The sequence below is a fragment of the Eleginops maclovinus genome, chromosome 20, assembly GCF_036324505.1.
Source record: "Eleginops maclovinus isolate JMC-PN-2008 ecotype Puerto Natales chromosome 20, JC_Emac_rtc_rv5, whole genome shotgun sequence".
Lineage (NCBI taxonomy): Eukaryota > Metazoa > Chordata > Actinopteri > Perciformes > Eleginopidae > Eleginops > Eleginops maclovinus.
In genome coordinates, this window is record NC_086368.1 from 17474048 (window position 1) to 17495583 (window position 21536).

Consider the following 21536-nt stretch of genomic DNA (forward strand, 5'->3'; position numbering starts at 1 on the left):
GCCTTCCAAAGGGTGACAAGACAAATCTGGGGACATAGGAGACATGAAATCTCCTTTACTTCCCCTTCAGGTCCCTTTTCAGATTGTGAGCTGGACGTTTTTCAATTTCTGTAAGTTGAAAACAGGACCATGGAGCTTTCAAAGTAGTTTTGACAAAATCCTACTGTATGTTTATGGTCTAAACATCCAAATAAAATAAAACAATAGGCTTAACATAGTTTTGAGGGAAGCATAGAGTGTATGGAGGAAAAATACAAAACCAGAAGCATGACAGAATCTTTACTTTTTATTGAAAATATTAATAACAATCAATAAAAAAATATGCAGAGTGAATAAAACGCGATAAACGAATAAATAGTGCTACAGTAGAATAATATAATAACATAATTAAAAGCTAGATCAATCAAAAGTTTAAAGTTATTTACAGTTAATCAAATTATCAAGTTAACTTTCATTTTGTGTCCTCTTTAGTCTGTGCCGGACCTGCAGATCACCGTCCGGCTGGAGCATCCCAAAGCCGTAGCGGCTTGCGTTCACTGGTGGCATTTTGTCCTCTGGGTCACACATCTCCAGATCGAAATGAGTCAAGAGCAAGATGACAAACCTAGAAACAAAAGAGGCAACAGCAGTTTAGAACAAGTGTAAAACCACCCGCTGATAAACAGGATTGTTTAGACAATATTAATATTAGTCTTCAAACATTACTTAAGTGCATTTATTATGTGAAAATGACTTCAAGAAATTAAACAATATGAAATGAACAGCCTAAAAATGACCTATTCCTGAAATATTCCCAGTTTACACATCAATTTGCCCCCCTTCCCCTTTGTGATGAGGATAACCATGATTTACCCTTACCCTATGCAAGGATATGATGTCTCACAGACACATACTGTCCCGACTGACTTCTAATTATCCTTAATAGTTTTCATATAGTTCATTACAAAGTGTACGCCATTACCATACAGCTTGTTGCTAATAATGATCGAGGACATGAAAGCAGAATGTACATGATAATAAGGGGGAATGTTATGTAGAGCTGGATTTTGCTGCTCTGGTAATTGGGGTGAAATTGCAGGGAATGCTTTGATCAGGGATGTATCATTTTTAAAACTCAAGTTGCACCATGGACAAAATGAAATTGAAAAAGAAAAAAAAGCGTAGGATTTTTACACTCACTGTTTAATGGCCGTCACAGCAAAATCTTTCCCAACGCAGATGTTGCTCCCTGCACCCCAGGGCATGGTGTAGTATTTCAGTCTTTTTCCATTTTTGTAGAATGTATCCTTCATTTCCCGATGATTTAAGAAGCGATCGTACTTGAAAACCTGTTGAGAAGACAAAACACATAAAGGCATAAGATGTGTGCATTCTAATGTCATGCATATAGGCTTGATCGTGTGTATCCTGCTCCATGTCTTTTGTTAAAAAATTGTATGCAATTATCACCAGCTCAAGATAAATCAAGTGACGAACATTGGGAATTGATCTCTCTCTTTTGTTTGTCAACTCCTACTTGTTTCATTTGTATTCATTTAGCAGCTAATCCCAAAGGATGTATTCTGTATGCTTAATCCTGCCTACTCAAGATTGCTTTGTGAACTATAATATGGTTTTAAAATACACAATGAAGGTATACAACTGAATGTATTAAGACAGTTGAGGCTCCTTATCCTTAGGTCTCTCTTAGTACACACAAAATCACCTGTGGTTCTTGGTGTATCTGTGGGTCCATTTGAGGGCTGAGGAAGGGGAACAGACAAACCATGTCCCCACGTCTGAGGTGGTACTCCTGTCCATTGGCCATCTGCAGGACTTTGTCATGCACCACCTCTCTGCGGATCATCACTGCAGCCGTGAGCCGTAGTGTCTCGCTCAGAACGCTATCTGCAGAAGGGAGAGGACAGCAGAGTGGATGATGTCAGAGGGGTGTCAGGGAGAGTTAAATCAGCGAAGCTTTCGGGCTTAATTTAGAGGTACAAACATTTCCACCGACATAAATATATATGAAAATCATTATTTAATTGAATCCCACATCAAACTTTAATTGTCACTGTCTCATTGTGAATGTTTCAGAACGATGCACTTATCTTGTTGTTCTCAACAACAACAAGTCAAATGAGCCTTTGTGTGCACCTCACTGGACTGGCTCGACCCCAAGTTAAAGGCGTCAGTAAGGGAAAAGGAGAAGCTATCAGATGTTTCGTACCAAGCACAGGTGTGCTGTGTGCTTCCAGCAGGTTGATGGGGGGACGCTGCAGGGAAGTGTCCTGCAGAGTAAGGCCTCTGATCTCTGATTTAACTGCCTCCATGGCCTCAGGGTGAGTGAGCAGGAAGCCAAGGAGCCAAAAGGCAGCAGGTCCAGCATTGCACTGAAAAGGAAAGAACTACTTAGCACAAACTCTTTTATATAAGTTTTGTCGTATAGTGGAAAAGTCAACATTTTGTAAACTTACAATTCAGACTTCTGATTCATACTGATTATGTAGTTATGGGAATATAACATTTTGCTCAGCTCTCATCATGTCATACTGCTGTCTGAATATGACTGATATGAGGAATAGTCCCTGAATCAGTTCACAGTTTGTAGACACTGCTGTCAGCCTCTCGGGAAGAGGCACCTGAGCCTGTCAGACAGTAATTGCTATGGGTTAAGGGAGCTGTTCTTCTCACTCCTTCACATCTCAGGTCAGCTCTCCACTGACAGCCAGGGCAAATACCCAAAAGCGACTAAATGTGAATCACAGGGATTTTCACAACTTCAGATCAGCCGAACCGATGCCACAGATAATGACATGAACATGGTTACCAGAACCCTAATAAATTGGCTTTTGGGAAAGATCCTTCAAGCGTTAGATTATAAGTTTTATGACACTTCCATTACTTTACACTTACAATGTTACTGTAGATGTTTTTAAGAAACACATTTTTGCACATAAGAAACAAATGAAATATTCCATGTTAATCACCAATCTTTAGAAGGTGCTGGTTGGCACTTTTTGTTTCCTTCAGACAGAGCCAGGCTAGCCATTTCCCACTATTTATGCTAAGCTAAGCTAAACAGCGGCTGTCTCCAGCTACATATTTAGTGTATGCTCATGAGAGTGGTTCATTGTTCACATCGAACACATTGCAACTCTTGAAAAATGCATATTTGCAAAACATACTTGTTTTATTTTTCAAAAAGCAACTTTCTAATTACAATCGGGATTTATTTGTATACTATAATTACACGTCTGGGGTTTAGAGTGTAGCAAAAATCCAACAAAATGAAGTCCTGATCCCTGATCTAGAACGGAAAACAACTAATAAATCCATTTCAGTCGATACTGTATATGTTTCAGTCAATAATATTGATTGTTTATAAATAAAACATCATCCAACAGCTTCCGAAGGTGGAAAGTGGCTTGAGTGAAATCCTAGCACTGCACTCTGAACTACCTCAGCCTGTCACAGATAAGCCACATTCACTCTGGCAGGTCCCACTGGACAGGAAGCTAATGCCTCTATTTCTGCAGCAGTGCTCCAGTTTCCATCCAGACTGAGGCTGTGTGCTTGAATATCCCAGCAGACACGATGAAGCACAAGCAAACAGTCTGGAGGAATAGAAGTCTTTCCCAAACCAGCAGAGCCTCCTGAAGAGCCTGAGGTGGGTAGTCTGGCAAAACTTTCTCCTCAGTGTTACTTGGTGGCTGTTCGGTGATCCAGTGAGACTGGCAGGTAGACAGAGGACTGAAGATACAGCCAGAATGTAGCACAGCATACATAAGGAAATCCAAAGAGCTTACTGTCTCCCCCACCTGGTAACACTGAGCAATGACACCCTTTGTTCTGAACTTGTCTGAACTGGTGAGGTTGAGGAAGCAAAAGTTATTTATATAACTCTGTATTTTCAGTATGAAATGGAAAAAGAGGACGCTTATTCTGTTGACACAGGCAGTTCTTTTACACGATGGACTAATATGTAATCACTTAACCTCAAACAAGATCATGGAAACAGATTTAAATTACCCTAACTGAAAATAACTCCACTGCGTGTTACAGGTTGAGGCAGGTTGGTCTGAGTAACAGGCAGAGAGGAATCCATGGCCTCTCACTACTGGATTGTTGGCAGTCTGAACACCAGAGTGAAATTCAAGCATGCAGACTGGGTGTGGAACGTTTTCATGTTTTGGAAACATTGTGTGATCTTGTTTGTGTGTCAGATTTGTGTGTGTGCAATGAGGTAAGACAGACAATAAACCCGCTCTCACCTGTGTGGTCCACAGCTGCAAGAGCAATGCTTTTTTCTGCATTTCTGCATCTATTCCATTCTCCTGCAGGAAGTGATGGTAGCTCTGCTGCCAGGAGTTTGACTCTGATTCTCCCCTGAGACATTTGGGGGACAGCAGCTCCCACAGTCGCTCACGGGACAACGTGACTGTTTTGCTCTCCTCTGTTGAAGAAGGCACACACATTCAAACATACCCTCTGAGCTTTATAGATATAACGTTTGATAAGAAACCTGAACGCAAAATAACTTTACTTTCATTCATTCATTCATTCAAAACTGTGCGGCTTACCTCGCTTGAGTGAGCAGCGAGCCAGTTTGGCAAGAAGATCGTCAAACTTGCGGAACTCATTATAGACTTCAGTAGTGTTGTCTCTCTTTTCAAACAATGTAAGGTATCCCGCCCTGGTGAGCACAGCAATACAGTTATACAAACATTGCTGTCTGTCATAAACAATGAGATTTGATTGACAGTATTAACTGTGTCGTAATGCTGTGATATACCTGAAGAGAAGGCTGTAACAGAGGCTAAAGAGTCCGTCCTGTCTCCACTCTGAAGGACTGCAGCCGTTCTGATCGCTCAGCAGCAGCTTCTGGAGGTTAGAGTTCATTGAGCCGCAGAGTTTGGAGAGACTGAGACCTCGAAAATGCCTAAGGAAACAATGAATTGATTTTGAGATAGACTCATTCAAAGCAGATTATCTCTTATCATTCAGTGAATTCTAAACTCTATGTTTAATAGCATGGATATTTACTGTTCCATCCATTCCCGCTCTGCTGTAGGGTTGATACTCTGCAGCTGCAGACTGAAGATCCTTTGAATGACCTGGTTTCTGCTGCGGGTGAAGTCCAAGCAGTCTGTGTCATTCGTTATGGCATCGAAAGAGTTTGGGTCCAACAGCACCGTCACGTATTTGCCAATTAAACGGACCTGGGAGGACATCACTTTATTTATTTTTCTTTGTACCAAAAGTTATTGCTTTCAAATTCCTTATTTTCAACAGCTCCTAGTTCAATTTGAAGCTATGTGGACTGGTCAGTTTTTTGCTAAAAGGCTTCAGTGAAATATTTTACTTTAAATGGGTAAAGAAAATGATAGCCAGAGCCTCTGAAGTATTAATTGTGTTTATATTCAGATTGAAAACATCACAGGGTAAATCTGCTTCCTTTCACCACAAATGAATAAAAGGTGTCTTGTTAAAACGAACACCTTGATGCTGCTGTGTGGAAACTTGATTTGCATTTCATATCATACATTTGATCAGTTGACAGACTTGTTGCTCCTGTATGCAAAAAACATATTCAAACCGTTCCCCGATCACTTTATCACGTTTCCGTTGCAATTTTCATCAATTTCAAAACAGCTTTTAATTTCATTAAACAATGCCATATTCCAACTAAATAAAATGTACATTGCCGTTAAACATTCTTAATCTGAACTTACTGTAAAGATATCCCCATGTCTGTCTTTCATCCGGGCCAAAAACTTTGCAGCATCTTTTCCAAACTCAAGAGCATGGCCCAACCATGGAATGAAACCTTTGTCCAGAGGGGGCTCATTTTTCTTTCTGTCCAAAAAAGGAAACCACAAAAGGGTTAGAGTAAGTTCATATACAGTTATTCATTTTGGCCAACAGTTTTGCAGTTAGTATTTAGTAATGCCATGTCACCAGTCATTAATCATGTGGTAAAAAGGCCTGTAGCATATCGGCCACGAAATAAGCCATAATTATTATTTTAGGTTGTATAAAATAATAAAATAATTGTTCAGAAATCTATCATTCAGTGAATTAGGAGGCATTCTTATGTACATATTAATATCCGCTAATATGTATGATTAATATTAAATGTGCAAGAAATTTGAAAGTGACAATAGTTCAGATTCTCAAATTACAGTATGTTAGCAAAATATGCTTTTGCAGTATGCAGACGTTAGGCTCTATGTATTACAATTCCTGGAAAGCACCTTTGTTAAGAATCTCTTATAAAAAGCAACATATTAATGAAAGGCTTTACCTTGTGCGAGTTGAGAAAAGGAGCACTAGTATAACAACTCCATTCAGCAGTAAGAATATTGTCCATAACATGATTCTGTAAAGTTGGATACTTGTCCTGTCCTGCAGATGATTTATTCCATCGGTCTAGCAACTCACTTGTGTGTTTGAGCCGGGCTCAACTGAACCTACCACTTAAGAGGCGTGGAAAGGTGTGGCTTGTGACACAAAGTGTTACACAACAGTCAGGACAGTAGTATCAGATACCAACCAAAATACCACATCCTCCCTGAATGAGAAAGAGAAACTGTAATGCGTCCAAATGCTACTTTACTATAATTAGTTTTAGTTCCTATGGGATGATTAAACATAATTCTTAGAATCCTTCTTCTACGTATAATACAAAGCATGGAAAAGTCCAGGGACAGAACATTTCTAAGTAGTGACATCATTGTGGTTAAGGGACTTATTTGATTTCGTAAAAAACAAATAGGCACACATATTTCCCGAAGTGTGTCATAGATAGAGTTCCCAGAGTAAGCTTATGTGAAGGTTTATGATACTACGATTCAAATGATTATGACGCATTCTCGCACACTGAAACTGATGATTAATTTATAATTAAAGAGAATTGCATTCACGAGTTTGGTTTAGGTGATACTGTGGCTCTGTTTATAGTCTGACTAGTAAATGAATGGAAGATTTAATGACTCATTTTCTTTACCTTAAACAAAATAATTTACAACTCTTTTGATACATAGGGTATATAAAACACAGTCATAATTCTATTTATTTTAAAGGTTTTCACATTTCAAAACCAATATCCAAATGCCCATTTATTTTTCCAGCAATGTGGTCATGCTTACTTTATTTCTGTTTTAATCTTCTTCTTTTTTTTATTATTATGTCTAGTTTTTAGGTGTAATCCTGCTTTCATGAGTATCTTTTTATCTAGATTGTTTTTGTTTTTTTTCAAATGTTTGTGTATTACATAATTGTGTGTTGTGCTTTTCTGATTTCCTTTTTCTGTACACGTTTGTTTGGGACACCCTTGATACTAAATTAGCCTATCCTGACAAAATATATTTCTGACTAATACTCATGCAGCACAAACAGGACTTGCGCAACACTCTGCGGCAGCTGGCATAGTAATAACATCTGGTTGCTCAATATTACACTCAACCAGCAGAGGGGGGTCATGGACTTGCACGTGGACAGTAGCCTCACCTTTCAGCAGCTGAAGACAGTTAAGCAGTTGACACTGAAGAGAAGTTAGTATACTTCAGTTGAAAATTGAATCGTAAAAAATGCCGGTCAAAATAGAGAGTAAACTTACCCACAGTGAGTGTCAACAAACATAACGTAAGATAAGATGGACCTTTATTGATAAACATGCAATGTCAGCGAAAAACGGAGAATTTGGGGATATTAAGCTAATATTTTCAAGGGGTTTTCCACAGCCTCGCTAATCCTGCTAGCATTATTTGTGCTCTTTGCTAACCGACCGGAACAACAACAACAACAACCCGAAACTTCTTCTTCTTCTTCTTCTTCTTCTTCTTCTTCTTCTTCTTCTTCTTCTTCTTCTTCTTCTTCTTCTTCTTCTTCTTCTTCTTCTTCTTCTTCTTCTTCTTCTGCTGCCACCTTCAGGATAATTTAAGTCATCTCTTCATATTCTTTTAATTAGTCCAGTGTCTGATAAATACTTTAACAAACAACACCTTCCCCTCCCACTTGATCCCAAATTTAAAATGGCTTTAACTGCAATCTCTTCTACACCCAATTCTCTCAATGTCTCTTCCTTTCCCTGCTGTATCTCCTACAATGTATAAGCACATGAGGCACTGTCTCGGGTTGTTGACATTCATCACACATTCCATCTTGATGTTTACCTATGATAAAAAGAGTACTATTCAATAATGTATGACCAATTCTCATTCTAGCAATAGTAACCTGTCCCTTCCTTCTCATCCCTCCACAAGGTTTAGTTGCCTCACTCACTCTTCCATTCAATGAGAACAAATGTCTTCCTTTAGTCTCTCTCTCCCATAATTGTTGCCACTGGATCATGATCCCCCTCCACACAAGACATTTCCCCTCAGCCTTAGACAGATGTAATGTTACCTCCACATTATCGTTTTTTACAGCTGCTTTAGCTAATTTATCAGCTTTCTCATTTCCTGAGATTCCAGTATGGGCTGGGACCCACATCAGAGAGATCACCACTCCTCTCACAGCCACATTTCTAATTTCCATCAGGATCTCATATATAAGATCCTGATGGCTCTTCGCTGTCCCTACCCCAATACTAGTGATGGCTGAAACAGAATCACTACAAATCAATACCTTTTGATTTACAAGATGCTCAGTCCACTGTATTGCCATTAAAATAGCATATAGCTCAATAGTAAACACATGCAAAAAATCTGATGTCCTCTTAAATGACTCTACCTTTAATCTTTGAACAATAAAAGCCGCTCCTGTTGCTTCAGTTTCTTGATCTTTTGACCCATCAGTAAAAATTAGTAGATGATCCCCATAATGTTCTCTCACATAACACTGAAACTCAAATACCACAACCGCTTCATTGTTCTTAGTTTTAACTTCAAGCAATCCTACATCCACCTTAGGTACATCCAATTGCCAGAGTGGTATCTGAGGCCATAAAACAGCTGGACAAAAAAATTGATTTTTTATTAACAGCTCCTGTGCCACTACCTCCCCTGTCCATCCAAAGCTTGACAGCTTTGCTACCCCCCTCTCCCAGCTTGCTTGAATCGCCACTCTAACTGGATGATCTTCCCTCTGTCCCATCAAATTAACCCAGTAATTAGCCAGTAGCTACTTTCTCCTTAACCAAAGTGGCATCTCTCCTGCTTCAACTTGCAATGCGCATACTGGGGATGTTCTCACAGCTCCTAAACATATCCTAAGTGCTTTTGTTTGAATTACATCCAACTCAGACAAAACTGACTTAGACGCAGACCCATATACAACACTTCCATACTCCATCCTAGATCTTATCAAATATACATATATTTGCTTTAATGAAGCAGCATTTGCCCCCCATTCCATTCCAGATAGGCATCTCATAATATTCAGAACTTTTTTGCACTTGTCTAAAACTTTTGTTACATGGACCCTCCAAATCATTCTTTCATCAAAAAACACCCCCAGAAATTCAAAACTCTTAACCCTCTCCACATTCTTCATAAAGCCTCACCTTTATCTCTTCATCTATTTTCTTTCTCGTAAAGAACATAGTTTTAGACTTCTCCATAGAGAACCTAAATCCCCACTTTTCCCCCACACCTCCACTTGTGTTATTGATTCCTGCAGTTTCTTCACAATATGCTTAACATTCTTCCCTCTTTTCCATAAACTGCTATCATCTGCAAATAAAGATCTACCAATTCCAGGCTGTACATTTGAAAAAATATCGTTGATCATGATATTAAAAATCAATGGGCTTACCACACTGCCTTGAGGGGTACCATTTTCTACAACAATCCTTTTAGAAATTTCTGGGCCCATTTTAACCTGAATACTCCTTTTGTTTAAAAAATCCAGAACCCAATTAAACATATTTCCTTCAATCCCTAATGTGTGCATCTTGATTAAAAGACCCTCAACCCATAACATATCATACGCTTTCTCAACATCCAAAAAATATTGCCACCACAGTCTCTTTGTTAACCTGAGCCTTCCTTATCTCATCTTCTAAACATATTATTGAATCTGTAGTGCTTCTCCCTTTCCTAAAACCACTCTGACAACTGGTCATCAATCCCTTTTCTTCCATAAAGTGCATTAACCTCCCATTGACCAACCTTTCCATTAGCTTACCTACATTGGATGTTAATGCTATTGGTCTATAACTTGTTGGCTTGCTTGTATCTTTCCCTGGTTTTCTGATAGGAACTATCATTGCCTCCTTCCACCCTGATGGAATCTTACCCTCTTCCCACACTTTATTATATAGCCCCAACACCCTCTGTAATCCCTCATCACTTAAATGATTTAACATATTATAGCAAATGCCATCCTTCCCAGGAGCTGACTTTTTACATTTAACCAGTGCATTTTTTAATTCCCTTATCGTAAATGGGACATCATACTTACCCTCTGATCTTATTTTCCTTCGAATATCTCCAAATAATCTTTTCGTTTCAGCTCTCCCCATTTTCTCTTCCTCTGACAGATTAGCAGAACTATGTACCCTACTCATTGAACTCACCATCATTTCTGTCTTTTCTGAGTTGGTAATAGCCACCTGCTCCCCTTCAGACAAAATTGGATAATTCCATTCTCTTCTATTTCCCTCCATATTCTTAATCATTCTCCACACCTCATCTATAGTAGTCGTACTTCCAATTGAGCTACAATACTCCCTCCAGGATTCCCTTTTAGTTTGTCGTATAGTTCTCCTCACTACTGCCTGTGATTGTTTATATTCAATCAAGTGTTGAAAATTATGAGTATTTTTAAGTATTCTGAATGCTCTATTTCTGTTTTTAACTGCCTTTTCACACTTATCATTCCACCATGGCACTACCTTCCTTCCAAGTTTTCCTGTGCTTTTCGGAATGGAGTTTATTGCAGCTATGTGTATACTATGTCGCACATCTGATTCATATCTCTCAACATCATTAGTTTCCTGCACCAATCTTAGATAGGCATCACTTGTTTCCACAAACCTTTCCCAATTTGCTTTTCTGAAGATCCACCTTCCATTGCTATTCTCTGATTGCAGTGTCATTCCAATATCTAAACTACTCATAACTGGATAATGATCACTTCCAATAGTGCTACCTCCATACACTTCCCACTCACACTTTGAGGCTAATCTACTTGACATAAATGTAAGATCTAACACTGACTCTTTACCAGTTCTGATGTCTATCCTTGTCCTTCTACCATCATTCAGACATACTAAATTCTTATCATTCAACACCTCCTCTATTATCTGACCATTATTGTCTGTCTTTTCTCCACCCCACAAAGTATTATGAGCATTAAAGTCCCCACACCATACAACATTATCACTATCCAGACCTTCTATTTCCTCTCATTTATTTAACTCTAACTGTTTACAAGGATTATAATAATTGATCACTGCTATTTTCTTATTACCTGCCCATATTTCCACCACTACATATTCTTGTTCTTTCCCTAAACCCAACACCCTATAAGGTACACCCTTCTTTACAAAAGTAGCACAACCCCCACCACTTCCTTCCTCTCGATCTCGTCTGACAACAATATAGTCAGATAAAACAAAATCAAATCTAGGCCTTAACCATGTTTCTTGTATACATACTATATCTGGTTTCATACTTCTTCTATCCACAAACTGTTTAAAATCTTGACCATTTGCCAACAGACTCCTTGCGTTCCATTGCAAAATGATCATGATTATTAAGATCATCCTTTACCAACTTCCTGGCTTGCATGTATAGCAAGACAATCCCGTATTTCTTCCCACTTTAAATCCACCATGCCCAAGTGTTGAACTGCTGCCTTTGTAATAATTTGAATCCTTTCCGTTTTAGATTTCACCTCTGCTGCAGCATTAATTACCCCTGCAATGAAAATAACCAAATTTCTCTTTTCTTCCAACTCCCTTTTCTCCCGCTCTCTGAACTGTTCTTTTCTCTGTACCCACACATTCCCTGTTGCTAACTCCCCTCTATCTTTTCCTTCATTACCCCTCTTTACTTCCTCAACTCTTTTAACTGCTTCTGTATAAGGAATTTTATCCTTTCTTTTCACACTTTGAATTTCTGTCTCCCTTCTCATCACTTCACACCCCCAGTAGGCTGCACTGTGTCCCCCTCCACAATTACAACATTTAGGTCTTACCTCATCACACTCCCCATAGTCATGCTCCCCACCACATTTAGCACACCTTTTAGTTCCTTTACATAGCTTAGCTATATGACCAAATTTCTGGCACTTATAGCATCTTACCGGTTTACGGATGAACTCTCTTACTCTGTATCTCATAAAGCCAAAGTAAAGCTCTGCAGGCAACTGTTTTGAACTAAAATGAACCAAAACCGACTCAGTTTCTATCTTGTCAAACCCCTTAGTTAACCGCGTTGCACTCTGTACAGCATCACACTTGATTTTTACATTTTTAACCAGCTCCTTCAAATCAATTCCCATAGGAATCCCATATATCACTCCTTTACTGCCTTGCTCTCCCACTTTCACCACTTTTACCACCACTATTTTCCCAACATGTTGCATCTTTAATGCTTTCTCAACCTGCTCTTCAGAGTTACATCCAATTAGTAGATTTCCATCATTAAGAATTCTCGCATACTTGACCTCACCAACCTGATTCTTAATTACTTTTGTCAGTTTTAATGGTTCCAGATTCTTGACTCCTGGCTCTTCAAACCTCACAATGACCTTCAATTTCTCCTCACTCTCTTTCACTACCTTAACTCGCTTTGCTTTATGTTTCCTTTTTAACTCCCAGTCCCCTCCACCCTGTGCCAAATCCTCCATACTACTACAACTATCCCCCTGCTCTGCCATGGCAGAGAACTTTTGCACAAGTATCGTATACTGGACCTTACAGGCCGTCGGCCGATACTCCCGCAAAATATTCTCCTCCACTAACAATTCCAAATCCAACAATCCCCAGGTGTTTTGTTACTTGAGAAAAAATAAAACAAAAATAACCAAACACTGCAAACTTTAGGCAAACGCTAAGCCGAAACCCACACTCACGCTCCGCACAGGCAACCACCAAATCGGGGCAGATCAACCCGAAACTTCAGTTCCTACTGGAAATATTTGCAGGGCAATTTGCACAAATTTGCAAATAAGGTTTCAAGGTTTCAAGGTTTTATTTGTCATATGCACAGCATATACAACGTATATGTTGGCAATGAAAATCTTATATCCCATGCTCCTCCAACAACTCAACATACATGGTGCAAATAAGATAAATAAAGTAGTGCAAAAAGGTGAGGAGCTCGAGATAAAAAAAATACATCTTATCATGCAGCTAATATACAGTGATGGAGAGAGTATTCAGTATTTATATTTATAGTTTATTATATTTATTTATAGAAAACACAGCTTCATATGAATAAATATATGTCAAATACAATAATACCTTTTGAATACTTAAAAATCACACACAAACACATGCCACAAAAACCCAAACTACAGTTAAATTATGCTATAATAATCACAAATATAGTTAAACAGTTTATACGCTACATTAATCAATATCAAATACAGTACCTTTCTCATATAAATGGACGCCTATCAAAACTCTTATAACCTTACAAATGTACATGAAAAGTTATGGCCACTAAATCAAACTGTCAACACTGCATCAGCTATAAAAGATGAAATGCAGCCTGTGCTCGGGTTTTATTGGGCAGCTAATTTGATAATGTATGTTTTCTATTTTTCACAAATCACCAGTAAAATGACCATATTCTAAGATAAATAATAAGATAAGATAAAATAATTTGAATTGCAATTAAAATCTTATATTTTAGTGGGAAAGGCCATTGCACGTTATTGCATTTGCTTTTAATGTAAACATAACGATGGAACAGAGGCATGTGAAAATAAATCTCTAAACGTTAAAAAAGTCTGAAGGTTTTGTAAATGCTCTAATAATAAATATATGTATATATGATGTAAAAACTAGCATACCTTGAAAAAGTTTATATTTGTTATTGTGCTGATCACATCTGGATCAGGCTGTAGTTTTTAGACATCTCCCAGGGGAAGGGTAGGGAGAAGTCATACTGTGAGTCAATATAGGGGACGTGTTGTTATTATGTTAATGAACCTAAACTCCCTGTTTCATAAAAGCTGGGTGTGGTGCATGTGAAACCAATCAACATTTAAAAAATAGCCCCCGGTATAAAAAAAACATCACATTTGTTACACTGTCAAACTTGAGGGGTTATATATATTCAAGGATTTTAAGGATTATTTATTGGCACAGTTGCAAAACAAATTCAGTTGTAGCTTAGTCCATTATTCTACAGACACAGCAGCAGTAAAAGCATGGATTCCTGGAGTGTATTTGAATTTACATCAGGATTTAAGTCATACTGTATACTTATTTTATGAATAAATATTTTTTTTTCATCATCACTGTCCAATTTGTTTAGCACATTTATCCAACTTATGTAATAATGGCTTTAAAGTATGTTCTACCTGAACTGTGTGATGGTCATTCCTCTCATGAAGGCCTGTAGGATGGTATTACAACTTTCGCAACACGGCTTTTTCACATTATTCTCAAGCTACCCAAACACCAGAATAATACTCTGATGCCAAATATTGATAGGTAACACGACTCAGTAAATTAGTGGAGATTGGATGGTGACAACTGAAGCTTCTCCTGCTAATTTCTCCGGGGCTCTCTCCAAGCTTTAACTTTGTCAGAGGCTGACAGTAGCCCACAGATTTCTTGAGAATTGAGTGTAAAGGCAGAGCAGGATTACTTGATTTGCAGGTCTCAAAACTAAAGTGCTCGATTATCTCTGTCCTATGCATCAGGTAAAATTGCTCTGACAAGAAATACATTTTGTCTAGGTGTACGATTGTAAATGTAGCACATAATTGCACTTGAGAAGCCATGGACAGTTATTGGACATGTTAGAAAACTGTGCTTCAGTAAGAAAGCACTGAGAGTGAACGAGCAGGGAAGAGTGGCTCATTGAACCATTCAGTATCTTCTACTCAGAAACAAGTTGCTTTATGACAGTGTGTTGTTTGTTCACACCTAAGAAAAATTATTTTTTGTTTATTTTGGGTATATTTAAATGTCCTGTTTATTTGGGTGATTTGGTGGTTACATGAAATGATCAACACAACTAGCTACATAGAAATTCTGTGATTACGGCCACACATGGGCCTGGCAGGTAAACATCACATCTGTAGTGATTCTCGGTTGATGTTTTATCAAGGGATGAATAATAAACAAAGCGATAAGCGGATCAACAGACATTTTGTCTTCAACTATTTCAAAAATCAATCATTTAGCCATTTCTTAAGTAACAATGCAAAACACTTGCTTGATCCAGCATTTTACATGCAAGGATTATGCTTCTCTTTGACATACAGTACATGAAACTAAAAGAATACCATTGGGTTTTAGACCAATTAACCATTCGAAGATGTCACTTTGGTCTGTGGGAAACATTATTACAAAACAATCATATATGACACCAATCTCAACTTACTTATAGTCCTAATTATGAGAGAAAGATCTTTATATTGTTTATACAGTGCACTTACTTTGACATAGTGGTTAAACACAAGTCACATTTTGAGTTTAATATCAAATAAACCGTAAATTGTCTTAAAAAATACACAAATGCCTTTATTTTTTTTGTTTTCATTGTTGTATGAAACATCTTGATTTCATAATTGTTGTATCAGTATGTGTAAATACTAGAGATTTGGAGATGAGCCGATGTATATTATCAATAACAATCTAAATATTTGTATAATTTGAAAAATTCTGACATTGGGGTAACTAGCCTGATCCTGTTGTTCTGCAGTCAGGTTCATGTTACAGTTTATGCCCTGGAAACATAGCCATCAATTCCTGATCACAGACATTCTATTTATATATTCCCTCAGCTGGACCCAGTTCAACAACATAATATGTAATCGGCAAAGGTTTGTCAATTCACTCAGACAAATCTTAAATCATCCGTGAGGAGAAAAGTGGAGAAGAAGGGAGGGGGTTGGGGGAGGAGTCTCTGATTGACTTTCACATCCATTCAGCCTTTCTGCAGCAGCATTGAAATTGCAGAGAGGGGGAGTGAGAAAAAAAAAAGGCAGACTGGACAGTTGTTTTGCAGAAGGAGCTCGGTGCTTTCATCGCCGAGGCTGCCATAGCGGTTCCTCACAGAGCTTACTCCAGGCGTCTATGAAATGTGCATCAAACGTGAATTGTTTCCCAATTCACTGAAGAGTACTGCTGGAGAGGAGTGGTCAGGGATCAGTGTGCACTTTTAGGCTCGACGTCGCCTTGAATGCAGCACAGCAACATCGCAGAGCCTCTCAAGTGCGTTTAATATCCGAAGTTGTGTCAAAGCGGGCGATGATTCGCATCTGATTGTTGCTCAACTATCTGGAGAGGACTGCACACGGGCAAACGCTGCATTGTGGCAACCAAGCCGCTGACTCCTGCGCGAGCATTGCACAATCCGTTCTCCCCAAAATGTCATCTCATGCGAAAGTCAAGAAGGACAAAGAGATTATTGCTGAATATGAGACCCAAGTGAAAGGTTGGTAACGTACAGGCCTGCTCGTATTGTTATTCTGTGTGTGAAGGCACTATTGCGTAACTTTACCACAAGCTTTGGCTTTTGGCGTCCAGGGCTGTGGGGTGGGACACATTTCATAGTTGAAAAATGACAGCCATTTGTTATTTGTCAACACATATCCTTGATAAATATCTCATAAATGTTCATTATGATCGTACTTGAATCCAGTGATACGATGAAATATGTAACTTGGTTGAACTGGTTTCTCTGTACTGATGATGTGTGCTCATTAACATGCCATGCCCTGCATGTGTGGCCATGTAAGCCACTGGAGCTTGATGATATGTTTTTAATATGCAGTTGGTACTGTGAGATTGATCTGGTGCTGCAAACCCAACAAGGGAATTCACCTTGGACAATCTTTTTAGTAGACTGGAGGTCATGCACCTCAGGTAAGCAGGGTAGGCTACAGGATATTAGCAGACATTGGTACATGTTACAATTTCTTGCTAGAAATAAGGTTTAAAATAACTTGGCAACTTACGGATTTTTAAAAGACAATATAGTGTAGTATTTCGCTGACACGACAACGTGTAATTGTATCAGAAGAAAAAGGGAATGATTTGGAAGATCACACAGCCAACAGTTCATGAAGTCCATAAATAATGCATGCCGTCTGTATGAATTATGAACCATGAAAGGATTTTACTGTCTGCATCTAAATATGTGACTGGATGAACCAGCCAGAGAGAGAAGAGTGTCAGAACAGTAACACTATTTTGGAACAGACTGTGCAGGATGTACAGTATATAGTATATAGGTGTGTTGTCTTAGTCACAACTTCAGGCAGTATGAGGTTTTGTGCATCGCCTTTGCACAATTGTGGTTTTGCTGAGTACATTTCAGTCACAGTGGTGTGTGGAGCAGAACCTTTTATGATAATAAGTTACCATTTAAACCAGGATAACTAACTATAAAGCAGACCAACACGGATTATCCCTATCTTCTCAGACCCTTTGGTTTAAAATCAGGATCTCACATACAGTATCTAAATCAACCAACCAACAAGGTTGAATTACGCAGAGAAAAACACAAATTGAAGCTGCCACTGTGAACTCATGGTGTGTGAATTGGCCTATCCCTCCATCCCTCCATCTATCCATCTATCCATCTATCCATCTATCCATCTAAATGATCTAGCGGAAATGACACAACCTTGTGAGCTTGTGGCTGGAATGATTAGCATTTTGCAGACCGAGGTGTGGTTTACTTTCTTAAAGCCATTCTCTTTGTCTGTTTATTTGTTTGACTTCTTCACTCTCACTCTTTTACACACACACACACACACACACACACACACACACACACACACACACACACACACACACACACACACACACACACACACACACACACACACACACACACACACACTCTCTCACTTTATCGCTTGCTCTCTCTCTCACTAGTCTCCACACCAGTGTTGAGAGAGCCATCACAACTCCGTCTCTGGTCTCAGTTTCAGAAAAAGCTTTTAAGCTGACATCTTAAGCTCATTTGCAAACTGGGCTTGGATCAGTTTGGAGCTGTGGGGGCTTTACTCTGACACTGACACTGGTCTCCAATAATGCTGAGTTGCTCACTGCATGGTAGTTCAATCAGGCACAATCATAATACATTTCGGGGTATTTTTTGCCATACCACAATTCAGCAAACTGCTGTGTTTCTGTCCCATTTGAACAATGATTGTTGGTGTGTTTTGAGCTTTACATGTCTGGGCCTGTCCTTGTGACTTCTGTCACTTGTCTTACTTGATCTATTGATGTTGAATAGTCATTTATACTTTGTAAAAAAGCTTTATCTTCATCGCCATCACTTAGCCATTATCAACAGCTGAAATCTCATTTTCTTTGTTTATGACCAAAACATTTGCATTCTGAATCGCAGTAAATGCAGGTTTGCTTTTACAGTGTTTTAGTTAAACACATATTTTTCCCTCTATGGAGTGTAGTTGAACTGCCTGTATCTCTGACGCCTCTGCTTATTCCAAAACCAAAACACAAGAATATGAGGGGAGACCCTTCATCATGCATCATACTGTACTATAGCTGTAGGCCACATTATCTCTAATGCCATTTGATCTGTTTGCAGGCCAGGCGTTTTAGTCTCATGCACAAATTGCTCTAATAGGGTATTTTGTAAACCATTTGTTGTGAAATTGCTGTTGTTAAGGTAAACAGTGACAGTGCAGGAGTTGTGTAACATACATGTTACATAGATATCTGTTGCTACATTATTATACAATAATAAAATAGGAAAGACTGTGTTATGTGTTACATTTGCTATATTTTTAATGTGGAGTTTTAATTCGATCATACCAGCTTGGTGACAATCTGACTGTCACAAAGTAGCATCTCACTCCTACTGCAACCACTGTACAGAGATGCATTCCTGGAGGAGCATGCAGACACAGCCCTCTGTGTGTATTCATCATAAAGAAAGAATGCTCAGACTGATACTGTCTTGAAATGTCAGGGTTGCGACAGTGAAACAATATCTGGGTTTCCAGTGTCTGAGTAACACTTTTGCTATGATGACAGGTACATACATACCCTCAGTTGAGCGTTATAAGATATGAAGACAAAAAACGCTTTGCATTCTGCTCAGTACGTCCTCGATTTTCCTGTCCTGTGGTTTCACAAAGCGCTATGCATTTCCTTGTTATAGATATGTGAGAGAGGGAGCGAAAGAGAGAGAGAGAGAGAGATAGGGAAAGTAATGTGAAGCAAACAAACTGTAAATGCATACCATGGCCATTACTGCATTCAGAAGACAAGTGTTCACAGAACACAGCCTTGATTTGTACCAAATAATGTCAACGTGTCAGTCTGGGTTAGGCCACATGTGACTAGCCACGCATGGCTAACTGCAGACACAGCCCCAGAGACTGCTGCTGGCCACTGCAAAAACTGTGCTAAATTTGAGCTACCGTGGTGGCAAGGACTCCTCACTGTGATATTTGGTGCTCTATGTTGCTGCAGTACAGAAGCCTAACTGGCAACCCTGCAAGGCAAACATGACCAATAGCTTCCCCTTATTTCCTAACATTATCCTTCAGAGGTCCAATGTAGCATCCACAGACATGCTGTGTTTGAACTTGGCAAGCGGATGTGTTTTGTCGTTTTGAATGTGCAGATTAAAGAAGAGATTATTGGCCCCATAATGGCTGAGAATAAGCAGGTACTTTTTTTTAAAGACACAACCTTCAGACATGACTAAACAATGTGGGTGGAGGGGATAATGTTTCAGCTGAGGGACATTATTTCATTCTAGTTTCAAACTACAGGTCAATGTCAATTTTCAATTATGACCAGATTAATAAGGATTTGCTTCAATGCTACCCGTGAGTATTCATTTATGTTTTAAGTGCTTGTCAAACTTACAAACATTTCAAATAAGTTTTATTAAGTAGGTTCCCACTCAAGTCTTGGGTGTGGAACATGTTTTTTGGCTGCACATTGTTCTTAGGCAGCAGAGATACTGGTGTAGCTTTCAACATTGTATATTGTGTCGTAAATAAAAACATTTTAAGTTTAATTTAGGTTTTGGCTTATTCCTTGTTTATTATTGACTTGAACTCCTCGCCGGCTTTCTCGTAATTATGCATTGGTCTGCAAAGGCTTGAAACATTCATTGAATGTAGTGCAGTATTGCAGAGTACTCCCTAGTAACAGTTTTGGGTCTAAAAATAACATGCTCACAGGAGAGCGAATGCAAATATCATGAGTGTATTTGATGTCTTGCTGGTAAAATGCGGCGGTTAAATCCATTTATATTTGCTTTTTATATTGTCCACTCTTTAACAGTGTCGCCATTTTATTAAGAGTGATTAAAGTCACACAGGCCAACAACAAAGTATGTTCTTCAGCGCTCTAATTCAGCACACGAGTACATTACAGTGACTTTTATTTCTATTTTAAACTTCATTACTGCTTGGTTTATCAGCACAGGCTTTTTATTGAGTATTTCAGGCAGAGAAAGTTGCCCTTGTCCTTGGCCATTATGCTAAACAGCCTGACTGCTGCGACTGTCAGAACAGGGAACTGGCCCGCTCTCATTGGGATTCCTCCAGAGGCATGTAACCAGGCAACTGGGCAACTATGGGGACCACGAGGGGTACATCTCTAACAGCAAGGGACTACATATTTACTCTGTCTTGCTAGCTCTCTCATTCATGTATTCTGTCACACACTTGCAAAAGATTGTATAGGCTTTATTCAAAATCCTTTTTGTGTTGTAGATTCAGAAAAAAACATTTGGAACTGAACAAATAGGGTTTTTTTTCTGCTGGGCCATCGTTTCCATTGATATTCTCCACAGTTTCTGTCATTGTAAAGCAATCATGTGCAAGGTTGAAACACTTTATCATAATGAAATCTTCAGCTATCTTAATATGGCTCAACTGCTTCTTATTATCTTAAAAAGAGTGAAATCCTACCCCTCCCTGCATGTGTGCTAGGTGTATGCACATTTCTGAACTCCCATGTGATAGTTTTAATAATGAAGTAAAACATTAAGAGGTCAAATCTGACGTTACGATACATGTTAATTCTCTGGTTTAAGAATGATAAAATGGGTGGCACTTTTGCTGGCATATCACTTTTTAAATTATGTTTTGTTATGTATCACTAGTTAGAATACCTTAACTGTGAAGGAAATGCTAGCTTGCAGTGCTATACTTTCAAAGTAGCTTCCACTACACTAGGGATATGAATAGGGATTTAGAAGAATATCCTTATCAATATCCTTGTAGTGGTCACTTAGCCAAAGACTCTCATCAGATTTATGGTTTGTCTGCAGCCACACATTTAGAAGCCTTTTAGCCACTGGATTTATGACAGCCTTGCAAGAAACAGTATATGGACAAAATAAAATGTTATTTGTGTTCTTTTTTAGTGTTTATGCAAGACTGTAAAATTGACGGGACTTACATGTACGTTTTTTTTT

At 38.7% G+C, this 21536-nt stretch overlaps 2 protein-coding genes across 4 annotated transcripts in view; one reads left to right on the forward strand and one right to left on the reverse strand.

The window, feature by feature from the left end:
- Positions 1–273: 273 nt before the first annotated feature.
- Positions 274–7897, reverse strand: ptgis (prostaglandin I2 (prostacyclin) synthase). Of its 2 annotated transcripts, none has more exons than XM_063911582.1 (10): positions 7601–7897; positions 5715–5838; positions 5026–5201; positions 4775–4921; positions 4563–4675; positions 4254–4435; positions 2210–2372; positions 1706–1887; positions 1180–1328; positions 274–604 (listed from the first exon to the last, which is right to left on the reverse strand). In XM_063911582.1, the coding sequence occupies exons 1-10, from the start codon at positions 7621–7623 to the stop codon at positions 445–447; spliced, it is 1419 nt and encodes a 472-aa protein (XP_063767652.1). In that variant the 5' UTR covers positions 7624–7897; the 3' UTR covers positions 274–444. The 2 variants fall into 2 exon arrangements, with proteins under 2 accessions (XP_063767652.1, XP_063767651.1); XM_063911581.1 differs by lacking the exon at positions 7601–7897 and adding an exon at positions 6287–7576.
- Positions 7898–16077: 8180 nt separating this feature from the next.
- The window catches only part of LOC134882744 (SLIT-ROBO Rho GTPase-activating protein 3-like), a 29754-nt gene continuing 24295 nt past the window's right edge, over positions 16078–21536 (forward strand). For both annotated transcript variants that reach the window (XM_063910653.1, XM_063910654.1), the window contains exon 1: positions 16078–16550. In XM_063910653.1, the coding sequence (XP_063766723.1) occupies positions 16484–16550 (67 nt within the window). In that variant the 5' untranslated portion in view covers positions 16078–16483. The remainder of the gene's footprint in view (positions 16551–21536) is intronic.